Source organism: Macrobrachium rosenbergii, chromosome 5 (assembly GCF_040412425.1).
Source record: "Macrobrachium rosenbergii isolate ZJJX-2024 chromosome 5, ASM4041242v1, whole genome shotgun sequence".
NCBI classification, from domain to species: domain Eukaryota; kingdom Metazoa; phylum Arthropoda; class Malacostraca; order Decapoda; family Palaemonidae; genus Macrobrachium; species Macrobrachium rosenbergii.
The window spans coordinates 47072024-47093993 of record NC_089745.1 but is presented as its reverse complement, the minus strand read 5'-3'; the positions used below and the strand labels follow the sequence as shown (position 1 = coordinate 47093993).

At 37.2% G+C, this 21970-nt stretch overlaps 2 protein-coding genes across 3 annotated transcripts in view; one reads left to right on the top strand and one right to left on the bottom strand.

Annotated features, from left to right (window-relative positions):
- LOC136839031 (uncharacterized) overlaps nt 1–5527 on the top strand; it is a 5621-nt gene extending 94 nt beyond the window's left edge. Inside the window, exons 1-4 of the mRNA XM_067104697.1 lie at nt 1–124; nt 3020–3433; nt 3527–3531; nt 3640–5527. The exon at nt 1–124 is cut by the window's left edge and continues 94 nt beyond it. Of these exons, the coding sequence (XP_066960798.1) occupies nt 36–124; nt 3020–3433; nt 3527–3531; nt 3640–5393 (2262 nt within the window). The 5' untranslated portion in view covers nt 1–35 and the 3' untranslated portion in view covers nt 5394–5527. The remainder of the gene's footprint in view (nt 125–3019; nt 3434–3526; nt 3532–3639) is intronic.
- Nucleotides 1–21970, bottom strand: part of Marcal1 (SWI/SNF-related matrix-associated actin-dependent regulator of chromatin subfamily A-like protein 1) — a 98365-nt gene that overhangs the window by 65166 nt on the left and 11229 nt on the right. For both annotated transcript variants that reach the window (XM_067104227.1, XM_067104228.1), the window contains exon 5: nt 13832–13938. In XM_067104227.1, coding sequence (XP_066960328.1) covers nt 13832–13938 — 107 coding nt within the window. The remainder of the gene's footprint in view (nt 1–13831; nt 13939–21970) is intronic.

The window sequence follows — 21970 nt, the reverse complement described above, 5'->3', positions numbered from 1 at the left end:
CAAAACTCAACTATAAACACATCAGGACCAAAAGCATGGGTGACCGAGATGAACGAGGGCGTCTGAAACTGCCTGATCCAAGTTATGTACCATTTCAGCGAGTTCTGTCAAGATCAAATCGTGGGTAAGGTCAGAGAAAGTTTTTTAATCAACTCACTGTCATTTTAAAACCTCAAACATGTCATTTCTTTAAACATGATAAAACAGTTAACAATATATGGCTGGAAAGCAGTTGGGTCAGAGCAATATATTCACTGTACTTATGCTATACCCTTACACTCTAAACCAGAGCTATCTTGGGGATAAAGTCTAACAAGAAATAATGTGGAATTCATGTTAAATAAAGTTGCAAAATGTTTAAATTAAATTTACAAGAAATATACATTCCCCTGCCAGCACAAGGCTGGCTTCATGTAAAACAAACTAAACGATTCCTGATAACTATTTTGAGCCATCTGTTCAATATTCTTTAAACTTGGGGAAACTGAAGTCCACAAATGTTATCTTGAACATTTTTCCAATTACTGTTTTAATAAAAAAAAAAAAACCGACACAAATTTATAGAATAACATAAAGTTGGTCCAAAATTAAATTACAGCAGATGGAAAAAATGCAATTTACACAGATTTTCTTTAATAAAATCCAATCCCTTTACTAATGCCTATAGGGTGTCTAGGGCAGTTCCCCGAAAAACTCCAAAAGGAGAATAGTTCAGCCTGGTTGGCAGTGTATCTGGGCTCCAAAACACCCCTAGGGCAATTAAGTCTTTTTTTTCTGTTAGGCAGCCTAAGAGCAAGAGAAACAAGGTAAGAGGAGAGCACTTCTTGTAGGGTAAAGGGTTTAAACAAAAAATTACTTTCTTTTTTAAAAACATACTGGTTTATCATAACCTGCTTACTATACTCCAAGTGGCTATTTACATGAATTGGCTTCTTACTACTCCAATGATACAGAATAAAATACGGTCTTTGACCCTAGTTTTACCAACGAGGGGTTATAAACTCAACTGTAATCCTGTTAGTAATGTCATGTCATTTGGGCTAGTCAAAGAATGCTTCATTTACCCTACCAACAGAGCAAGATACCTCAGAATTCTACAGTGAGGAAAGAAATATGCTTTATGAGGATGAGAAGACGAGTCTGACACACCACCCTCTCTGTCAAGAACTATCTAATCTGGCCTGCAGATACAAGAGGACCAACTGAATACATATCAAAAGTTGATGGGAGACCTCCAAAAAACTTAATTAATAATGAATATGACCTCTGTGTTCCTTTTTTAAAAGCTGAGAATCAGACACCGCTATAATTTCATAATCCTTAACCTTCATATTGGATGCTTGGGGATATATGCTGGATGCCATAAGCAATTTAAATTACTCGCTATAGTCGGAAAGAAGTGGTATTTTTTGGAACTTCAGTTTTACACTAACCAGTATATAAAAGTAAATATGAGTCCAGCTTTTTGTGAGAATTGGTCCTCCTAAGATGTCTTGATGGCCTCACAAGGCATAAAGCAGGTCTTCTTCATTCATAGTTGAACGGGCAAGACAGCAATGACATACAATAACAATGTTGGAGATGGATAGTTGTCTCTTTCAAAGAAGTCTTCAAAAACTACTGACCAATACTCTGCCAATTCTTTGTAAGAGAAAATTGGCTGGAGAAGGTGTGAATCTTGCTCAAACACACTGAGGAGAGGGAAGAGCTAACAAAAGTTTAGTTGGAGTGTATGAAGAACAATCAAGTCCTTTAAAGAGGAGGATAAGATAAGATTGTAAATATATACTTTTTAAAAATATTATAAAGATGAAAACTACAAAACCATCAAACACCCAGTAATTTCCATGGACGAGGAAAGGCCCAGTCACACCTAGGTGAAGACTGAAAGACCTCTAAAGCACATACCCAGTCCTAAATAAGATGCCTGTATCACTTTCACTTTCTGTGCAACTGACATCAAGTCGACCTTGTTCTTCCCAAGAATGTCCTTATCAAGTTTTGAATGCAGTACCTTGACATTTTTTGTTTATGTAGTGCCACCATTTTTTAAATCATCCCACCAGGTCCATTGTCATTCTATTTGTGTTCCTCTCTTTTCTTGTGTTTTGCTTTAATGTAAGTTGGGTCACTTTTTGGAAGCACAAACACAGAAGCCAGCATATGATGACTTCCCCTTTATGGTACTGTGAGATTCCTTTTCAATCCAGTACTTTAATTTCATTTCAATCAGTTTTCCTTTTCCCTGCCTAGCTAGGTACCCTGAAAAGGTTAGTGACCAATTTTACAGCTTTAGTTTTACATTGCTTTCCATGGTAATTCTTCTGCTGTTCACATTAGTTATTCAGTTTTAAATAGCCCATTACCTTATGGTTCACTGTACCTAAGATTTTGCTCAAGTTATGTTTGTCATTGGTGAATTTTTGTGATTTATGCACTGTCACTTGCAATTCTTCTTTGTACAAGTTAACTATGATTTGGTGAAAGAAGGACAGTGTGTGTTTATGCAAGTTAGTTACAAGTGTTTTGTGCTTAGAGTTGTGCTCACATACCAAAGACAAGTCTTTTTGACAAATATTCCTATATTCTTATATATGTTATTCTGTTGAAAAATTCCAGTCTTGAGGGTCTAATGGATGGTGTCTAGTCTTTATTTAGAACCTAAAAGGGTTTTTTTTATCTCTTTATAAACTAAAATCAATATGAACTACTGGCAATGAAATACTTCATGCATGATACTTACTTCAAGGATATTTAGTGTGGTTTCTAAACTAGTTCTACAGAGTATGCATTACTATGATAGAAGTGCTTGTGTTTTTCTTCCTACTAGGCTAAGATTTTCCAAAATTAGTTATTGCCATAATCACCCTATCATCATAATGAATTTCACTGTTATGTTCCTCAACTAAAAGTTCCACAGTTATAAGCATTCATAATGTACAATGAAGAAAAACAAATAGCACATAATGTGCAAATGTATGTGGAGTCAGTTAACTCTGAATTAATCATATTATTTCAGGAGTATAAACAATTCTCGGCGTGAGTCACCAGAACATACCCCACGAAAGAAGTCTAATCGCCAGTGGGCATCAAGTGAAAGCAAACGAAGCACTCGAAGTCATTCTTACAATATAAGTGAATACAGAAATTCTCATGATGATAATCATCATGGATACTATTATGATGGAGATCACGAAAATAACGAGGACAAACACCGCCGACGCAGAGCTAAGCATCGTGATCACTCCAGGGAGATGACTAAAAAGCTTAATGATCTCTCGCTAAGAAATGGAGGACGACCTAGGAGCAAAAGCCTGACAAATGGTTCGGAAAATCACAAGATGCCTTTCATTCCATTCCAAAGGGTTCTCAACATAAGAACACGCCAACCTACCATTGAACCAGAAAAAACTTTCAGAGTTCCTGCTTACACGTAAGTAACAGAGAATATAGCAATTTATCTAAATGGTAATTTGGGAATAATGAACTATATTATCTGAGACATTTTTAAAAATACTATAAATAGTATATGTAAACTCATCAAAATCCATTCAAGAAAAATTAATTGTTTGAGAACTGTGCTATAACAGGTTACTTTGATACCTGATGCTTAAATCTCCCATTTGTCTTTTCTATTAGGTATTTCAACCTTACTCCAAAATAACTCAATTGTGTTTTCTAATAGGGGTTTAAAGGACAGAAGAGACTTCCACTACAAGCGTGATAAATTCCGACCAAATGGTTACACAACAGAGTACAGATCTCGATTTATGCAACAACATGGGAACTCATATGCCAAAAAAAAACCATCAAGAGGGAAAAATGACTCACACTTGAATGAACTCTTGACTGAGAAAGATAGCTATAATCAAAGTGACGATGAATATGAATACAAAAATGGGGATGACCATGAAAGATCAAATCACAGCCGACTTTCAAAAGGTTCAAAACATTCAGGAGGTTCCTATGGCTCAGATGATGGAAATGCATCTGGTTATGAAGACAGAACAGATTCATCATCATCAGTTAAATTTCCTCAGATACGACCATCCCCAACTGTAAGTGCTGAAGTTGCCAAGACCATCAAAGGAAAAGGTGCTGCAGCACCCCCAAGAAATCTAACTATGAGCCCCCAAAGCATTAGCTCTGCAAATCAGGTCCCTCTATTTGTGCAGGATACAATTCAGGCAATTGATACATCACGATGGGTAGAAGGCAAAGGGGCTGGAAGATTAAGTCACTATTTCAAGCCAATGATACCTCAAACCAAAAGTGATAAACTCAACATCAACCAAGAGACAGTTAAAATTATTGAAGACACAGACAAAAATAAGGAAAAGAAAGCTGAACTAAATAAAGCCCTTAACATACTACCTAAGGTTCACAGCAAGAAAACTTCCTCTCAAAGAGAACAGAACAAATCACAAAAAATTGCTCAAAATACCAATCAAATCAGAAGCAAAAACATCACAAAATTCTTGCCAAGATCAAAAAGCGACTCTGCTCTTTTTCATGCCAACAGAAATGAAAACAATACTCAAGGGCACATCCAGAAAATGAAATCAAACCAGATCATCATATTCAAGGAAAATGAACCAGCACAATCCATTCAGAGAGGAGAAAGACCAAGATCTTCTCTACCAAAAATAATTTTAACAATGGCTGAGGATCAAAATTCTCCAAAGCAAAAGAAATTTCTTGAAAAATCTATCACTAAAAATATACAAAAAGGCACATACATAAGAACAGCTATTCCAAACCTCCCTAACATTTCAGTGACAGAAAAAGATAAAGAACATTACATGTCTTCCACAAAAAACCCAAACATTCAGCCTAAATCACCCCAATTACAACAAAAACTAAACAATAAGCAGCTTGAAAATTCCATAAAGAAAAACAGACTTGATCTGAAGAGGCCATCACGAACAATGAAGAAGCCATCAAGAATAAAGAAAAAATCAGTGATTGCTACACAACACAAGCCTTACAAAAACAAACAAATTCGTAAGACAAAAGAAGTAAAAAACATTAACCATACAATAAATAGAGAAGAACTGCTACAATCACATCCCATACAGAAGCAAAATCTCCTCCAGGTAACTAATCATCACCTAGATTCAGCATCATTAAAACGCAAGGTGTACCGGGAGATGAATATCACAAGGAGATTTAGCATAAACAACAATAATGTACCACAAGTACATCGGTACACCTTCAATGAAAAACTTCCATCCAGGCCAGATCAAGGAAATTTCATTGAACTGAAAGGCAGCTACAATCAAGACGACATACAAAAGTATATAGGAAATATAAAGCAGCAAAGGTCCAAGAGATTAGAAAAGTTTTCTCATTTCCTAAGGCCAAAAGAAAGGACAGGTGAAGTAATACTGTAAGATCATTACTACAACTTCATCTGTAAGAAAATTTCATTCAAGGTGTTAGCACATAAAGATTCCTCATAATATTTATTGTTGTAGATGCTGAATTACTTTAAATTACTATAATCTATAATTCAAAGACATTACTTTGGGAGAAGATCTAGGTAGAGAATGACATAAAAATTTGGAATATATATTTCTGCCACAAAAAACTTATGGACGCAATGAATGCTAACATAACAAAGTAACACATTACAAAATGAAACTACCTTAGAAATAAAAATAAAGAATTACTATCTCTTTAAAATAGCCTAATAATGACCTGAGACACTTAATATCTAACATTATACAGTCTCTCTGAGAAAACATTAGAAAAAAAAAAAGTTCTTATGACACTGTGCAGGTACAAATCCACCCGGAATTCTGGTGCAGAATTCTGTAAAGAAATCCATGGCACACCCTCTACAATAATTTCATAGATCTTAAAAGAAATGCTACCAAAACTCTAAAATTCTTTTTTTTGTAATAACTGGAAAGCAAACTCAGCATTGCTAAACTCTTTGGTAATAATAATAAGCACAGGCCTGAAACACAACTGCTCATTTACTAATTCAGAAATTAAATAATTCTCTCACAAATATTGTATCTATTAATTTTACCGCTCCAAGTATTATCAGCAAACCACTGATCCATGTACTGTAAATTCAAAAAACCACAACTTTACTGCTCCAAGTATTATCAGCAAACCACTGATCCATGTACTGCAAATTAGAAAAACCATAACTTAAGAACCAAGAAAATAGAAACAAAAATCTCATGTAAATATCCTAAAAAACATAAAGTTTGGAATTTCATGATGAATACATATACAATTTTAATGTTACAAATTAAAACAGGAATTTTAAGGTATGTGGAACATAAATATGAAAACTGTGCCCTAACAGTTTTCAAAACAAAGCCTCTGTTGTATATAGAGATTATCAATGTAATTTCTTCCAAGATGTATCACTTTGCACCAAAATAAAACAATGGTATATTTAAACAGACAATTCTTCTCTTTTTGTACCTCCACAGATCAGCATAAAAGAAATACCCTACGAGAATGTAAGTTTTCCCAGTGTTAATTAAACACTGCCATAACAACAGAAACCATACCATCCAATATTATTGCTGGGCAGTAATATTTACAGTGCACCATATACAGTAAGTATACTTTCATTTGTAGCTTAATCAAATGACAGTTACAAAAGGAGAAGTGTCTTAATCTGTATGCACTAGTGGAAAAATGAGTAAAAATACAATAACTAAGAAGTAAACTGAATTTAGAGTAACCTGATCAACCACACGTAACGAGTGTAATGATGACATCTGAACTGATAAATGTGAAAAATACTATATAATCAACAAAAGTCAAATTATAGGAAGATACAGTATTTATGTACACTAAAAAGACAAATTTTATAATGGAGGAAAAACTGTGTTAAAGGAAGAAAATAAAACATATTTTTATGGATTTATTCTTACAAAAATTTATCACTCAAGTATAACTCTTCTTTGTTGAATGTTATAGTAATCCAGTTAAGCACATTTTACTCAACAGATAGCTTGGACAAATGGTTTTTTAATAAAAATTTTAATGAAACTGTATATTTAAAGTTAAAGGGTATTATTTTGTGAGATATAAAATAGTAATCAAATAATAAATTTCCTGCTGTAAATTGGTTTAATTTCTCTTCCTAAATGGCTTTATATTAAAATTTACATAACTGAAATACGATTAAACAATGTGCTCTACAACTTTCTGCATTAGTTCGATTACAGTGCTAAAGGCTTTTTATAATTCTAGTAAGTCTTATGTCATTCGCAATCCTTCTTAAATATGAGTTAAATTATTATTAAAGATGACTGAGGTTACCCTTCGAGCAGAAAATATCTTTTAATTTCCAAGGCCTCCTTATAACAGACTTCATTACAAGACAAAACTAAATCATGCTTACTGAAAACACCATCAAAAGCCATGACGCACAGGAAATAACCACAATTCCATCCATCTCATTACTTTTAGTTGTTTACCGAATACTTTCCAAGTAGCATAGTACAAATAATGTTCAATATCCATTCCATGCTAACTGACCAAACAATATAAACTATGGGGATCAAAGAATATGAACAATTCAAACCTTGTCTACCACAAACAATTCCTAGCTACAGCCCCTTTAAGACTTGGCTTTTTTTGTCCCCAGCATTAGCATACTAGCAAGTGGAGGTAAACATATACAAAGAGAAAACAAAAAAATGCTAGCATTGCACTATTTTACAATCTGCTAATGAGATGAGGTCCAAGATCATGTAAAAGTTATTGTTTATAAGAATGTACAAGTACAGTATTTCCTTTACAACAGGGAGTGATGGAAATTCTTAACAACTTCAAAGTATGGAACTGAAAGATCATTTAACAGACTTGAGCAACTAAGTAGAGAAAAGAACCATATGAGCAGTTATGGACAAATTAATAGTCCAAGTCTTTGTGCGTCAATCAAATTAAAGAACGAATCGACCAGTCTCAATTTCTTATGAGATGTCAACAGGGACCTGGACAGTATCTACAAACAAAATACAAACTTAGTTCATTACAACACTCCAAAACAAAATTCTCCAAATCTCTCAATCTGATGTTCCTTTAAACTTTCCAATATTAACGGAGAAAACATTTCAGACATATCAATTAACTGAGCTCTCAATTAAGTAAAAATTAACATGTAGCAAAGAAAATTCATGACTGACTATCAATTTTCTGTCCTACATTAACCAAACATAGACAACCTCTCTTGGTTTTATGGATTCCTCAATAATTGACTTGATCTTGTTAAAAATACACAATGCGGACTACCCTAAGACTGTTTAAGCCAAACTATGCCTACTGCTACATTACTCTTAAGTTAAACTTGAGTTACTTACCCCAACTCTTTTTGCTATAGCTGCAGTATTACATCCATCCCTTACCTCATCGCTGCCACCATTCTTCAAGGATCTATTCTTTTCTGTACTATTTTCTTTTCTTCATCAATAATACCCAAACCCTTTTTCTACTACTTACATTTATACAAATAGTATTCTGACTCTAGTCTGATTAAATTACTTAATAATAATAATAATCTGTTCCTTGCAAATCATTTCTTTTTAAACCCTATTTAGAAGATCAGTCAATAGGAACCTGGATAAAATCTATAAATAATATAGACAAACTTGGTTCATTACAGAAAAGTTGGTTCATTATAGCACTCAGAGAAAAATTTCTTCCATATCTCTTCATCTATTGCTCCTTTTAACTTTCCAATTATACAGGTTTTAGAAACTAAACATTTTAGATCTATCGGCAATTTAAGCTTTCGATTAAATATTGTACGCTAGTAGCACATCTAATATAGATCACATCCGAGACCTCACTGCCTGCATCTACGATGCTAAGTGAGCTCTTAGATGTCACATGTACTTCTTGAAGCAAAACCATCAGATTCATACAGGGAATATAATGATTCCCTGTATGGAATACTGTTTTCATATTTACACAGTCTCTGATTATCTGTAGATAATGAAATACTTTGGTCACTGCTCTCAGCAATACAGTACTTATTATGGTGTAATTTGTAGCCACTCTCTATCTCAGGGTATCACTTTCTTTTCAAAAGTTCCTGTGATTTCTTCCCACCTAGCTGTTCAACTTCTTTGACTTTGTCTTGCTGTAATTTTATTTCTCCCCATTATTGAACAAATCTTTTAGCTCATCCCTAATAGTCTAGAAATGACTGCTTTAACCGTTAATGGAAGGGCATCATCATATGAGTATTGATAACATGTTTTGAGTGATGGAAGGGATAACTCATATGAGTATTAATATTATGCACCATTCAGTTTAGCGGGAAAATGTTCATATCACTTCAATGGCCCATAAATGACTTATGGCAACTGTTATGGCTCAGCATGGGAGAGACATCAATCAGTATGCCTTGAGACTTCAAGGGGAAATGTACTGCCTCTGTGCACCTCCTGGATGTCTTTTTATTTATTTGCTCATAAATATACCCAGGGATTGCTGTTGGTTTTCGTTCTTATCTTTTATGATAGTATGTCAGCTATAACTGCAATTTTGCAAAGAAAAGTGCAAAGAAATATTAGAAAAAACATGTACACCTCAGAAAAAGTTACTTCATCTCCCTATCTCAGTAAATCTTGTAAATATTTTACAACAAATATACTCAGAATTTGTTACTGAGTTTTAGTTCTTATCTGTTATGACATTGCATGAGCTGTAATTATAATTTTACAAAATAAAAAATAAATTATTAGAAAAAACATGCATGACTTGGTAAAATTAGCACATTTTTACGAGTGTCTTGTAAAAGAGGCCCCACACAGGGTGCATAATATTATTACTCATATGAGTTAGCCCGTCCATCACTCAAAACATGTTATCGATACTCATATGATGATGCCCTTCCATTAAGGGTTAAAGTAGTCATTTCTAGACTATTAGGGATGAGCTAAAAGATTTGTTCATTAATGGGGAGAAACACAGTCACTTTCAACTTCCCCTGGAAGGTAGGGAAAAATTTTTAGAATTTTTTTCTTACATCATGTGCATTTGCATATCTTCCTCTTTCCATTGGTATGTTTTTTCCTTAAACTGGCCAACCTTAAAGTTTGCCCAGTCTGGGGGTGTGCTTGATATATATTTAGCGTGCCCCTTAAGGGTTAAAATACAAGAAAAGTAGGGAAAACTAATCCCTTCAACTTTGTTGATAAAGACATAATAACTACCTCCACAACTACACATATTGCGTTGGGCTTTGCATTTCCACAGACTTTGTGGGGAATTGCAAAATTTCCATGTTTCTGTATCCTTTAACTTGCCTGAAGAGAGAGGTTTGTTGTCATGTAAGGGAGGAAGCATTATAATAAATCTTGGTTTGCAGTGTCAAAAAAAAAAAAAAAAAAAAAAAAAACACTGGACTAAACACTCCACTGATGCCCAGTCTATGGCCAAATGCCACAATGAAAAAAGCTGTATACTAATTTGGAGTCCTACTGTAACATACTGCATACTGTAATACAAACTCTCACCTGGATATTATCATGGACAGATAACAGGGTGTCACAATACGAACATTACTGAATATTATTATTATTATTATTATTCCTATTATCATCACCTATAATGAACACACACTCACATGGTACAAACAAGATAGGTTGTTGACTTGTTAAGTAAGCAAACTTTCATACAAAAAAAAAAAAAGAAAACCATTATATCAGAAACCAAACTTAAAGAGGAGAATTTATTGATTACTGTACTGTCAATCGACCGAAGCCCTTTCCTTACAAGGGCACTCTCTTTGATTGCAGAGCTAACAAGGTTTTTCTAAACAGGAACACACAAAGGTCGTCATTTAGTTTTTCAGTGAGCTAATTACTTCACACAATATTCACCATCTTCAGCAGTCTGAAAATCTATACCACCATTCAACCTAAGGGAAAATCAATAGCCTTGGCCTAGGAAAGGAAGTCAAAGTATTATTCACTAAAGAGTTATAAGTGATAACTCATATTTTGATCTTACAGAGACTTTTCCTACAAATACATGTAACTATAAATGAAAGTGCCTAATGAATTTAGCTTTGCTGATGTATAATGCCATATAATAAACTGAGAATTACTCTCTACCAATTTCCCTAAAGGAGGAAACTAACTAATAATAAGTTGAATAATCACCATGGTACACTCGGCAAGAAAAGTGAAGATACAGTTTTCATTAGATTTCGTTCATCGAATTTCAATTTCTTTCTTACAGAAAACACATAATCTCGGTAAATTTACTCTAGAATATGAAAATACAATGCAAATTATACCATATATGTTAAATCTACAAAACAAAAACGTTCAGATACTTAAAAACACCATGCATGTACGAAGTAATCAGAATTTCTCAGATGACTTCGTTCACAGAGATCTAAAAGATAGTATGTGGATATCTCGGTGTAGTACTATTCATCAGAAGGGCAATATTTACTCGTTTTCCATTATGAACAGGCTTATTATTGCATCATCATACGAGGTAATGATAATTTCTTTAATTTTTACACATTCATGTTTGTAAAAAGTCAGCTGGAATTAATGGCAGTAAATGTTGTGACACCTAGGGTAGGTTGACCAAATCTATTTAAATCCGCAAGGGCGTTCTCTATGATGTGAAGGGCAGCACAGGAGCTTCAGGGGGAAAACACAAGTAACTGGATGTTTCTTGACGTTGCCATAGTTTCTCTCTCTCTCTCTCTCTCTCTCTCTCTCTCTCTCTCTCTCGCCATTACTAAAACATACTATACCAATATAGTGTAGCTCAATCTCTAAAAGAAAAAACAATGAAATGAGTAGCTCTACCGATAGGCCTAGGCTTACACAACAGCAACTCTCTCTCTCTCTCTCTCTCTCTCTCTCTCTCTCTCTCTCTCTCTCTCTCCATTGCTAAAACATACTTTACAAATATAGTATCGCTCATTCTCTAAAAGAAAAAAAATAATGAAATTAGCTCTACAGTACATATAGGCCTAGGCTTACACAACAGCAGACTCTCTCTCTCTCTCATCATAACAATGCATTCGTTCCTTTTCGTTGGACATTGCTCAAATTTAACTCTTGATTTCATTATGGAAGATCGTGTTTCCGATTATGCAAGCATTCCGTTCAATGTGGTGTCATAAATTCATTTGTGTAAGGTTGCTTGGTAAGTTACGTCGAAAAATGTTTATTTTGCTCAGAACTGTCATTGCAAATTACAACTTGAACGAATACAGGCGGTCCCCGGTTTACGACGGGGGTTCCGTTCTTGCGCCGCGTCGTAACCCGAAAATCGTCGTAAGCCGGAACATCGTCGAAAATCGTCAAAAATCATAAGAAAACCTTACTTTTAATGCTCTGGGTGCATTGAAAACGATGTAAACTGCATTATTATTGAGTTTTACATCAAAAACCTTCAAATTATGATTATTCTGCCATTTTGGGGCCATATTTCTTCCGTCGGATCGGCGTCGACGCCGTCGTAACCCCGGAACATGCGTCGTAAGCCAGGAAATAATTTCTGATGAATATATTTGAAAAGCGTCGAACCTCGAACGTCGTTAACCGTCTTGAACCGGGGACTGCCTGTACTGTGAAACTTACTACTGCATTTAAGTATCAATGATTTCATTATCGTAGACTATGATTGAAAGTTATAAGAGGTCAAGCAAAAAACAAACACAATAAGACGGAAGCTCCTCCCCTTTCTAAAGTTGCCAGATGTCGCATTATTGAGCAACATATGTCCGAAGATTTAAAAAACTGTATCCTCACTTTCCTTGCCGAGTGTACATACTCAACAATCATTCAAGATTTTGACAGCACTGGATGTAGGCTTAAGCAGGGATTTTTCCTTAATCTCTGATATAGGCAATATTAGAAATATGCAATAACAGTAAAAACACCACATGGACACCGACATCCAAAATAAAACAAAATCAAGATAGAATGAATATTATGATCCACACAATACAAACAATAACATGCAAACAAGAAAGGAACACTCTTGATTGCAATAGTCTTGCTAGTAAGGTTTAACGACACAGGAATAAATCTATATGGCTACGTGTATTTTTCAGGAAACTTTTAATTACTATCTTAACTAAATATAATTATATTTTTTATTCAAAGGTCATATATAAATATTCTGTTTCCTGTCCAGCAGGGATAATCTTCGTTTGGGGTTAGGATAGGCCTAAGAAAAACGTAGCCTCTAAGACATACGATAAATTCCTGATACTTATTTCAGGAAAAAATACCATCTTCAATGGCGGTAATTTCATCAGTTTCCTTCAGAGAACATTCATTATCACAAGGAAGGCATTACAAAGTGTAAGTTGAGCAAGTTGAAGTGAAAAAAAAAAAAACAGAGAAAGAATTTTACAAACTTTTCACATTTTAAGCATGTGCCTGCTGTCCTGTATGAATACAGAAGTATGATGATGATGCAAATATGATACAGTAAAAGATATAAAACAGAAAGGATAACATAAAAAAAGTAAAAATAGGACTGAAATAGGCAAATAAAGCACATACATGAATCATGTAAACAACATAGGAGACAATGGTATACTGTGATTAATTAATACCCAAATCCAGATACAGTTTCGGCACCAAAAATTCATTTTGTATTTGAAGAATTTTTTCTATTCACATAAATTACACTATGATGCATTTACTTACTCTTCAAATACTGTGTACTTGTATCTGAAACTACCTCCAAACCAATAAAAGCTACTAAATTAACTGAGATCCGAATTATTGGAAAACAATAAAAAATATATAACAGAAATGAGAATTCTAAAATAACTCTATTATTCATAACTAGAATGAGTACTCACCAAACACCTTCCTGCTGAAAAGGCATCAGAGAATCAAGCAACTTAGGGTCTAGGCCAAACAAATCCACACAAGAAGCAGGCATCTGCTTGGCAGCAGTTTCTAATGTCTGTTGAAAGAAAATTACATGGTGAAGTTACATGCCTAGTAAATACCCTAAATTCTTCTTTCATTAAAAGAGAAATTCAAAGTTTAGATACTACAAAATTATAACTAACATACAATTGTCTAAAACATAAGAATTCTGTCAATTATGGACAATTTCTCAATTTATTCAAGTATCAGACAAATTCACAGATTCCTACAAACTTGCAACCACAAATTTTTAGCTGCAAGAAAAAATAAATTATAAAACCACCTTTCAAATTTGTGAAACTGCTACGACACCACAGGAGTGGATATCAAGTACAAGAATGAAAGCAATGCAGCTGGGGTCCAAAAGTGTCTTGCAAAGAACTTTAGTAACATGTACAGTGAACAATAACCCTCTTACCAGACCAATCAAGTACTTCCTTGATATAACAGAAACTAAAGACACAACAGAATTTGAAACTGGAGAAACACACAGAAGTCCTGAAAATAAATTTCTGAACTGAAACAGCATTTGTCAGTCGATAAACCTAATGGAAAAATGCTCTTGGCATCATGGCATTCCTTACTGCACAACAAGTCCACTTTCCCCAATAAGAGGCAATACTTGAAAATCTTCTTGGAAAATCTAGGAGGACAAGAAAAATTTCCTTATTCAATCTACTTTTTTCAAAGTATAAAAAAATGCTAGTGGACCTTGAGAGTTGGGTAGAACCCGATGGCTTTGCTTAATTATTTTCAAAAATATTTCTGGGGTACTTCTCCCAAAGCTTAGTGCACTTTATTCTTTTCTTTTTTATAGGTGATCTTTTCATATATTCGATACAAAAACAAGTACCTCACTGTAACACTGAGTTTATTGTAAAGACTGTGTTAACTGCAACAACTCAGGACATTTTCCATCTTATCAGTGCTTTTTAAGCCTGCTAAAATACATCTAAAATAACCTTGACAACAAGATAGCCCATGCTTTTGCATGATGATTCAGAGCTGTCTTTGACTTTGTTAACCACAAAGGTCTCACATCAACATCATTATCATTGCCTCCATTTCCGTACAATAAAAAGGTGATCTGTGAAATCCTATCATTCGTCTTCCCTGTGCTTTTTCTTCCACAAACCTTTCATCTCCAACCTACCACCCCACAGTTCTCATCCAAGTAGGTCTGGGCCTTCCACTCTTCTGGTGACCACTGGAGCTCAAGCTGACACTATCACATACTATTCTCTCTTGGGTATTGTGAAGTATATGTCCTGGCCATCTCCAGCTCCCTTTCACTGTGATTGTTTAAGGTATCCTTTCTAACTCTAATCTTCCACCTGACTCCTAATATTCTTCTTAAAACTTTATTCTAAATCAACAAACACTTACATATAGTTTGTGCATCACACCATAAATCATGTCTGTGCAGCAATACAGATTGAACTAATGAGTTACCCAGTTTTGCATACAATTTCAGTCTATTAGATTTTCCAGTTACTCATCTGGCCCATTCTTTGTTTTGCCATTTCTTTATTCTTTCATTAAATTCCATCTCAAGAAAACCTGAATTGGATGTCAATGTTCCTAAATGCTTTAAAGACTCAAGCTCATTAATCCTTTCTCCATCTACTGTTACTTCATACCTTACACATGCTCTATTCGCATTATTTCTGTTTTTCTTACATTTATTGTAAGTCCTATTTGCATTTGACAGAGTAAACTTTATAAATCTTGTGGTGTTTTGCAGATTAACAACAGCATCATCTTCATATCTTAAGTCTGTCAATTTTTAATCATTACTTCAATCTAAATCTTCTCTCCCATCTTCAACCATATTTTTCATTACAACATCCATGGAAAAGGCAAACAGCAGAGGCAACATAACATATCCTTGTAGCCTCCCACTATTTACTGCAAATTGACCTGTCAAGATCCCATGAACATTAACTTTGCATCTGTTTAGTTCACTGATAATTTCAATTAAATTTACATACTAAATAGGACTAACAAAGTTATTTAAGACCATCCATACTACGGGTTTCTTGACAGTCAGATGTCTTCTCAAAATTAACAGAAGCCATCTGAAGGGGATTTCTAAGTTCTATATATTGCTGCAACATACATAATCAACCAAATACACTATAGGAAAAGGGAACTATATGTTTGTCACACTGCTCTATTTAATAATAATAATAATAATAATAATAATAATAATAATAATAATAATAATAATATAATAATAATATATGAAGGTAATAGACCCTCTTTCAAGCACGTTTTGACACTACAGGAAAAGGGAACTATATGGTGTCACACTGCTCTATATAATAATAATAATAATAATAATAATATATGAAGGTACCAGACCCTCTTTCAAGCATGTTTTGTTAAAGAGAACTGCAGCATCAGTGGAGTTGATTTTATATATGGTCTTCTCAATAATAAAAATATAATAATAATTAATAATAATAATAATAATAATAATAATAATAATAAATGAGAATAAAATAAGAAAGTTAGTGCCTAGGTGATTCAGCAAGGTTAAAGACTGTGGATAATACGGTGCAGCAGATGATCAGGAAACAGGCAGTTATGGCTGTGACTTAACTGCTTGACTTCCCACCTAATTTGCAATTCAGGATCAATATGATTACTGAGTTTGGTACATTATGCTGAAAGAAAATTTTTACAGGAAGTAAAGGAGGTTGTGACTAAGCCACCTTCTCCTGCATATCACTCAATGAGGCCTGTACAGCCTAGGACCAAGGCAACTTCCTGAGTACATACATACCAGTCAATCATTTACTAATTGCCCACCTCCCACCAACTTGTTCTCTCTTTGTCTGACCTAATCTAGGTAGAGGAATTGAGGATAGCTACTAGCTATTGAATAGTCATAGGCACGCGTGCATAAATCTGCTATTAGCTATGCTATTTATTCTGTCGCCAAGACTTTAGACTGCATGTCCGAGGACATTAGGATTACGAATGAGGGATCTATTAGAATAATGGATATATATGAAGTTTTCATAATAAAACTAATATTGTAATACTTACCTGAACACCTGAATTAGCCCTGTTTACTGACCCCAGCCTGAACTATATCCCCATGATTTTACACACAAAGTGGGTAATTAACTGTCAGCGTTACCAATGCTACAGGAAAAATCTTGTCAAATGAGTTACCTGAGGTAAAGTTGGCAACACTGCTGCAAATACCAGCCAACACAGGCTGAGATCCCCAATTAAGTTATTCACTATTCAAATTGAAGTGGGGAGGAGGGTGGGAATCATTCAGGTGTCCATATAAGTATTACAATATTAGTTTTATTATGAAAACTTCATATTGCAATACACTCCCTGAACACCCGAATTAGCCCGATTAACAAAATTTTAAAGGAGGTGGGTTCAATCTAATTCAGCCTGACCTGTCAATGGAGAATAGCAGGTAACTCATTATCAGCCTACTATGTGTAATTGAATGCATCCTCACCTGGTTATTCAACTTGGTAGGTGTGGATGCCTGTAGAGAGAGTACCCCCTACGTCAGTCTTGTGTCTAAGGTACTGTCTGAGCCAAGCTGCCTCCCATGTGGTATTCTATACCTCTCATGAATGGACGGTAAAGACGAACCTCCCATGTGGCTATTCAAAGCCTCTCATGTATGGAGGAGTACGATGAACCTCCCATGTGGCTATTCAGAGCCTCTCATGTATGGAGGAGAAGTTGAGTGTGCAGGATCTCCAAGTTCTTGACCGCTCAGTGACGCCGATGAATGTGCAGAAGAGGTTGAAGAAAATAAACCCACCTGGTCATCCGGATCTGCCCAACCTCAAAGCCCTAACAACAAATTAATACTCTCAATATGAACCCCAACCAACAAATAAAGTTCATTAGACTACCAATACTACATAAAATTCCCCTCTCCCTGACCTTACCCTATAATTATAAAATCGAGTTGGCCGCAACAAAAGGACCCAGCGAGTAACCCTTCTCCGAAGAAAACTGAATATCTCTAAGATAAAACGTCGTGAAAGCTGACACCAACTTCCAAGATTGTCGACACCGAAAAATTCTTCAGGAAGGCCGAAGAAGTAGCCATTCCCCTGATACTGTGCACCCTTGGATGCGAAGAACTAGAAGGCTTTGAAAGCGATGAAGAACCCTCCGACGCTTGACTAATAACCTCTCGCAAGAAGAAACTTCTCGCATTTTTGGAACGAGATGGATACTTAGGGAAAACAAATAAGGTTCTAGGACGAGGCAAAAGTTTCTTGGTCCGAGCCAGATAAACTTTAAGAGCCCTAACCGGACATAGCAGCATTTCAGAAGCGTCGCCTCCTACGAAATCATCCAAAGACGCGACTTTAAATGCTCTGGGAAGAGGATTTGTTTCCGATTCGGATTTAGCGACAAATTCCGGCAAGTACGAAAGAAACATGTCCTTCCCCAAAAAGGATACTATCCTAGACACTGCACGAATCTCTCCAATTCTTCTTCTGTAGCCATAGCAACTAAAAATAATACCTTCTTGGTTAATTGCCTTAATGACAATGACTCTAAGGGTTCGGATGATGAGGATCTTAACAAACTTACAACAGCCGCTAAATCCCACGAGGGGCCTGAAGCGGAAAAATTGGACGCTCTATTTTAAAAGATCTTAATAGATCATGTAAAATTCTGCTGGCTGAAAGCTCAGGTAGATGAAACCGGAAAGTGCTACTGACCATCGACCTATAACCAGCAATTGTAGAATAAGATCATTTCTTATTCTTTCTCAAAAACAGGAGGAAGTCTGCTACTTTCGCCACAGACGGTACATCGCCCACCTGGCCTGGTAAAGTTTCCTAGTCGATCTTCTCAGACAGAAAGACACTTGGCCAGCCACTGCCTTAGAGAGTCCTGAATGACGGGCTGCTCACTGGACAGTCTCCACGCAGCTAGCTTCAGCATGCGGAGGTTCTGATGGAAGTAATGGAAATGCAGCTGTCTGAGAAGATCTTTCCTCTCTGGAGGGAATACTGAGACTTTGTCAATCTGTGCAGAAGGTCCGGAAACCAAGGTCTTTGGGGCCAGAAGGGGCATATCAACGTCAACTGCGTGTTGACACTGTTTCTGAGTTTGCTCAGAACTTCCTGGATCAACATGAAAGGAGGGAATGCATACACTTGCATGTTGTCCCAGGAGTGTAGCATTACATCCATCCCGCAGGACAGGGGGTCCGCTACTAGGAAGAAGTAGACCGGAAGATGGAAATTTAACCTGGTGGTGAAGAGGTCGACTGTCGCTGGCCATCTCTTCAACAGAAGTTGCACTTCCTCTTGAACTAGAGTCCATTCGCCCCCAAGAACTTCCTGCGAACGACTCAAAGTGTCTGCCAAGACACTGAGTTTCCCTGACACGAATTGTGGGATGAGAGAAACTCTGTGGTTCTCGCACCAACAAAGAACTCTTTGTGCTATGCCGTTTAACACTTGCGATTTTGTTCCCCCCCTCTTTCTTGAGATATGACACCGCCATAACGTTGTCACAAAACAGCGCTATTGTCTTGTTGCTCACTTGATCTGAGAAGCAACTTAGAGCCTCCTCTACTGCTCTTAACTCTCTGAAATTTATGGACTCCTCTCGATCCAGATCCCTCTAAAGGCCTTGGGCCTGAGATTCCTCCAGGGTCACACACCCAGCCCCGATCTGAGGCATCTGTGTACAGATGAAAATCTGGCAGGGGGGAAGTCCAATCTTACGCCCATGGTCAGATGATGTTCTTCTGACCACCGCCGAAGATCCTTCAGGCAAGAATTTTCCCAGACTATGAACGCGTTCTCTTCCTGAAAGTCCCAGCGATTCCTGAGACACACCTGCAGAGAACGCATCCGGAGACGAGACCCTGGAACAAGGAGTGAGAGGGAGGACATACGACCCAGCAAGCTTTTCCACAGGCTCACCGGTTGAGCTCTGTTTGACAGGAATACCTCCAGTTGGCTTAGAATCGCCAGAATCCGCTCTTCTGTCAGGAAAGCCCTCAAAAGACGAGTCTGAATCGTCATCCCTAAGTAAGTCTTTACTTGTGCTGGCATAAGTACGCTTTTGTCTAAATTGACTCGAATTCCTAGAGTTTGACACAGGTTCATTAGGAAATCCCTTGTCTTCAACACCCCGTCCACAGACGAAGCCTGAACCAACCAATCGTCAAGATATCTCCTAATCCGAAAACCCCGACGATGCGTTATGTCCGAAATCGGAGAAATTACCCTCGTGAAAACCTGAGGTGCTGTGGTCAGACCAAAGCAGAGGACTTTGAACCGGAATGTTCCAGATGGACCCGAGAAACAAAGGAACTTCCGAGATTCCTGATGAATCGGAACCTGGAGATATGCATCCTTGAGGTCCACTGAAATTATGCAATCATCTCTCCGAACTGACTGCAGCACCAACTGAGAAGTTTCCATGTGAAACTTCATCGAGACAATCAACCGGTTGAGACCCGAGAGATCTATAATGGGTCTCCAAGATCCTTCCGCTTTTGGGGCCATGAAGATCCAGCTGTAAAAACCCGGAGAAGGGGGAGCGGGCTCTAATGCTCCCTTCTCTAAAAGGGCTTGGATCTCTGCTGCCAAAGCTATTCCCTTGAAGGAGGATGGGGAATAACTGGGAAGATAAACCAGGGAGTCGGATAAGGGAGGTCGACAATGAAAAAGGACTCAGCATCCTTCCCGTAACACTTCCACTACCCAACTCTCTGCGCCCCACTCCTTCCAGGTGTTCCAGAAGGGAGCAAGGCAACCTCCAGGCGCAGGCAAAGGGAATGTCTCCTGCTTCCGAAAACCCTTCTTGACCGACGAAGGTTTCGATCCCGAGGCAGAAGTTAAAGTCTTGGAACAAGAACGCTTAGCCAGAGATGACATTCTGGACCGTTCAGAAGATCTGGAACCCTGAGCTGCTACCCAAATCATAGCTTGTTGTGACTCTACTGCCGCTGTCGAAGAGACAAAGTTTACCATAGAAGAGACATCCTCCTCCCTAAAAAGACTGTTGCTGAGCACAAAGGGAGCCCTCAACAGAATCCTCTTATGAATCTCCGGATAATGAGGCGGCAAATGATTAAAAAAGAAATCCCTCCTCTTCTTCCCAAAGAACGTCGTACAGCCCACAGAAATGTTTGCCTGGTAAGCCAACCGCATGGAAACTGAAGTGATGAGGTTGTCAAACAACGCCGGATCGGAAGGAGTATATCCATCCTATTTAAGGAACCCCATTAACCCAGACAACATCCAGACAGAGTGGGACAAAGCCTCTGACTGGCTGCGAAAGGTGTCCTCCCAGATACAAGCCTCCCTAGATGTAAATGAGACCAGACAATTTGACGAGGGAACCCGAGGGAGAAGAGCCTCAACAGGTTCGTTGAGAGGAACCCTGACACCCGCAGAAGGGTTACCCGCTACCTTATAATACACCTTCCGAATAGGAAGCAAGGTTGAATCCTGCTTACCCGACCCGATAATAGCAGCCAACCTAGAGTCCGCCTCCCTCAACGCCTGCTCGACTCGGCCAAACCAGACCAGATTCTTTGATGTTTGAGAGACTACCGGTTTCATTGCAAATAGTGATTTGAACACCATTTTGGTTGCATGGGCTCCTCCGGAGCCTTGTACTGCGGATAAAGAGAATGGATAAAGTCCACCATCCACTTATACTTATTCTTTGTCCGACTGGTCCGACCCAACTGGAACAGGAAAAATGACAGGCTGACCACTACCAAATGCCGAACTCGAAAACCCAGAACTCGTTGCACCTGGATGAGTGAGACCAACACCTGACATATCTGTCGCGAACCTATTTGAGCCAACCAAAGTTGGTTGAGCAAACCCCGCACCACCCAGCGGTGATGACGCAACACCTGGGCCGACCACACCTGGCCGACAAACACCCACCTCTGAGAGGGAAGAGGCCGCAACACCCGATCCACGCAAATCCAGACGAATCAAAGCCGCATGAGAATGGGAATCTGGAACTGAAATCATGCTGGTTAAGGAAGAAGGAGGAAAAACTCCTTGATGATCAGGAATCAA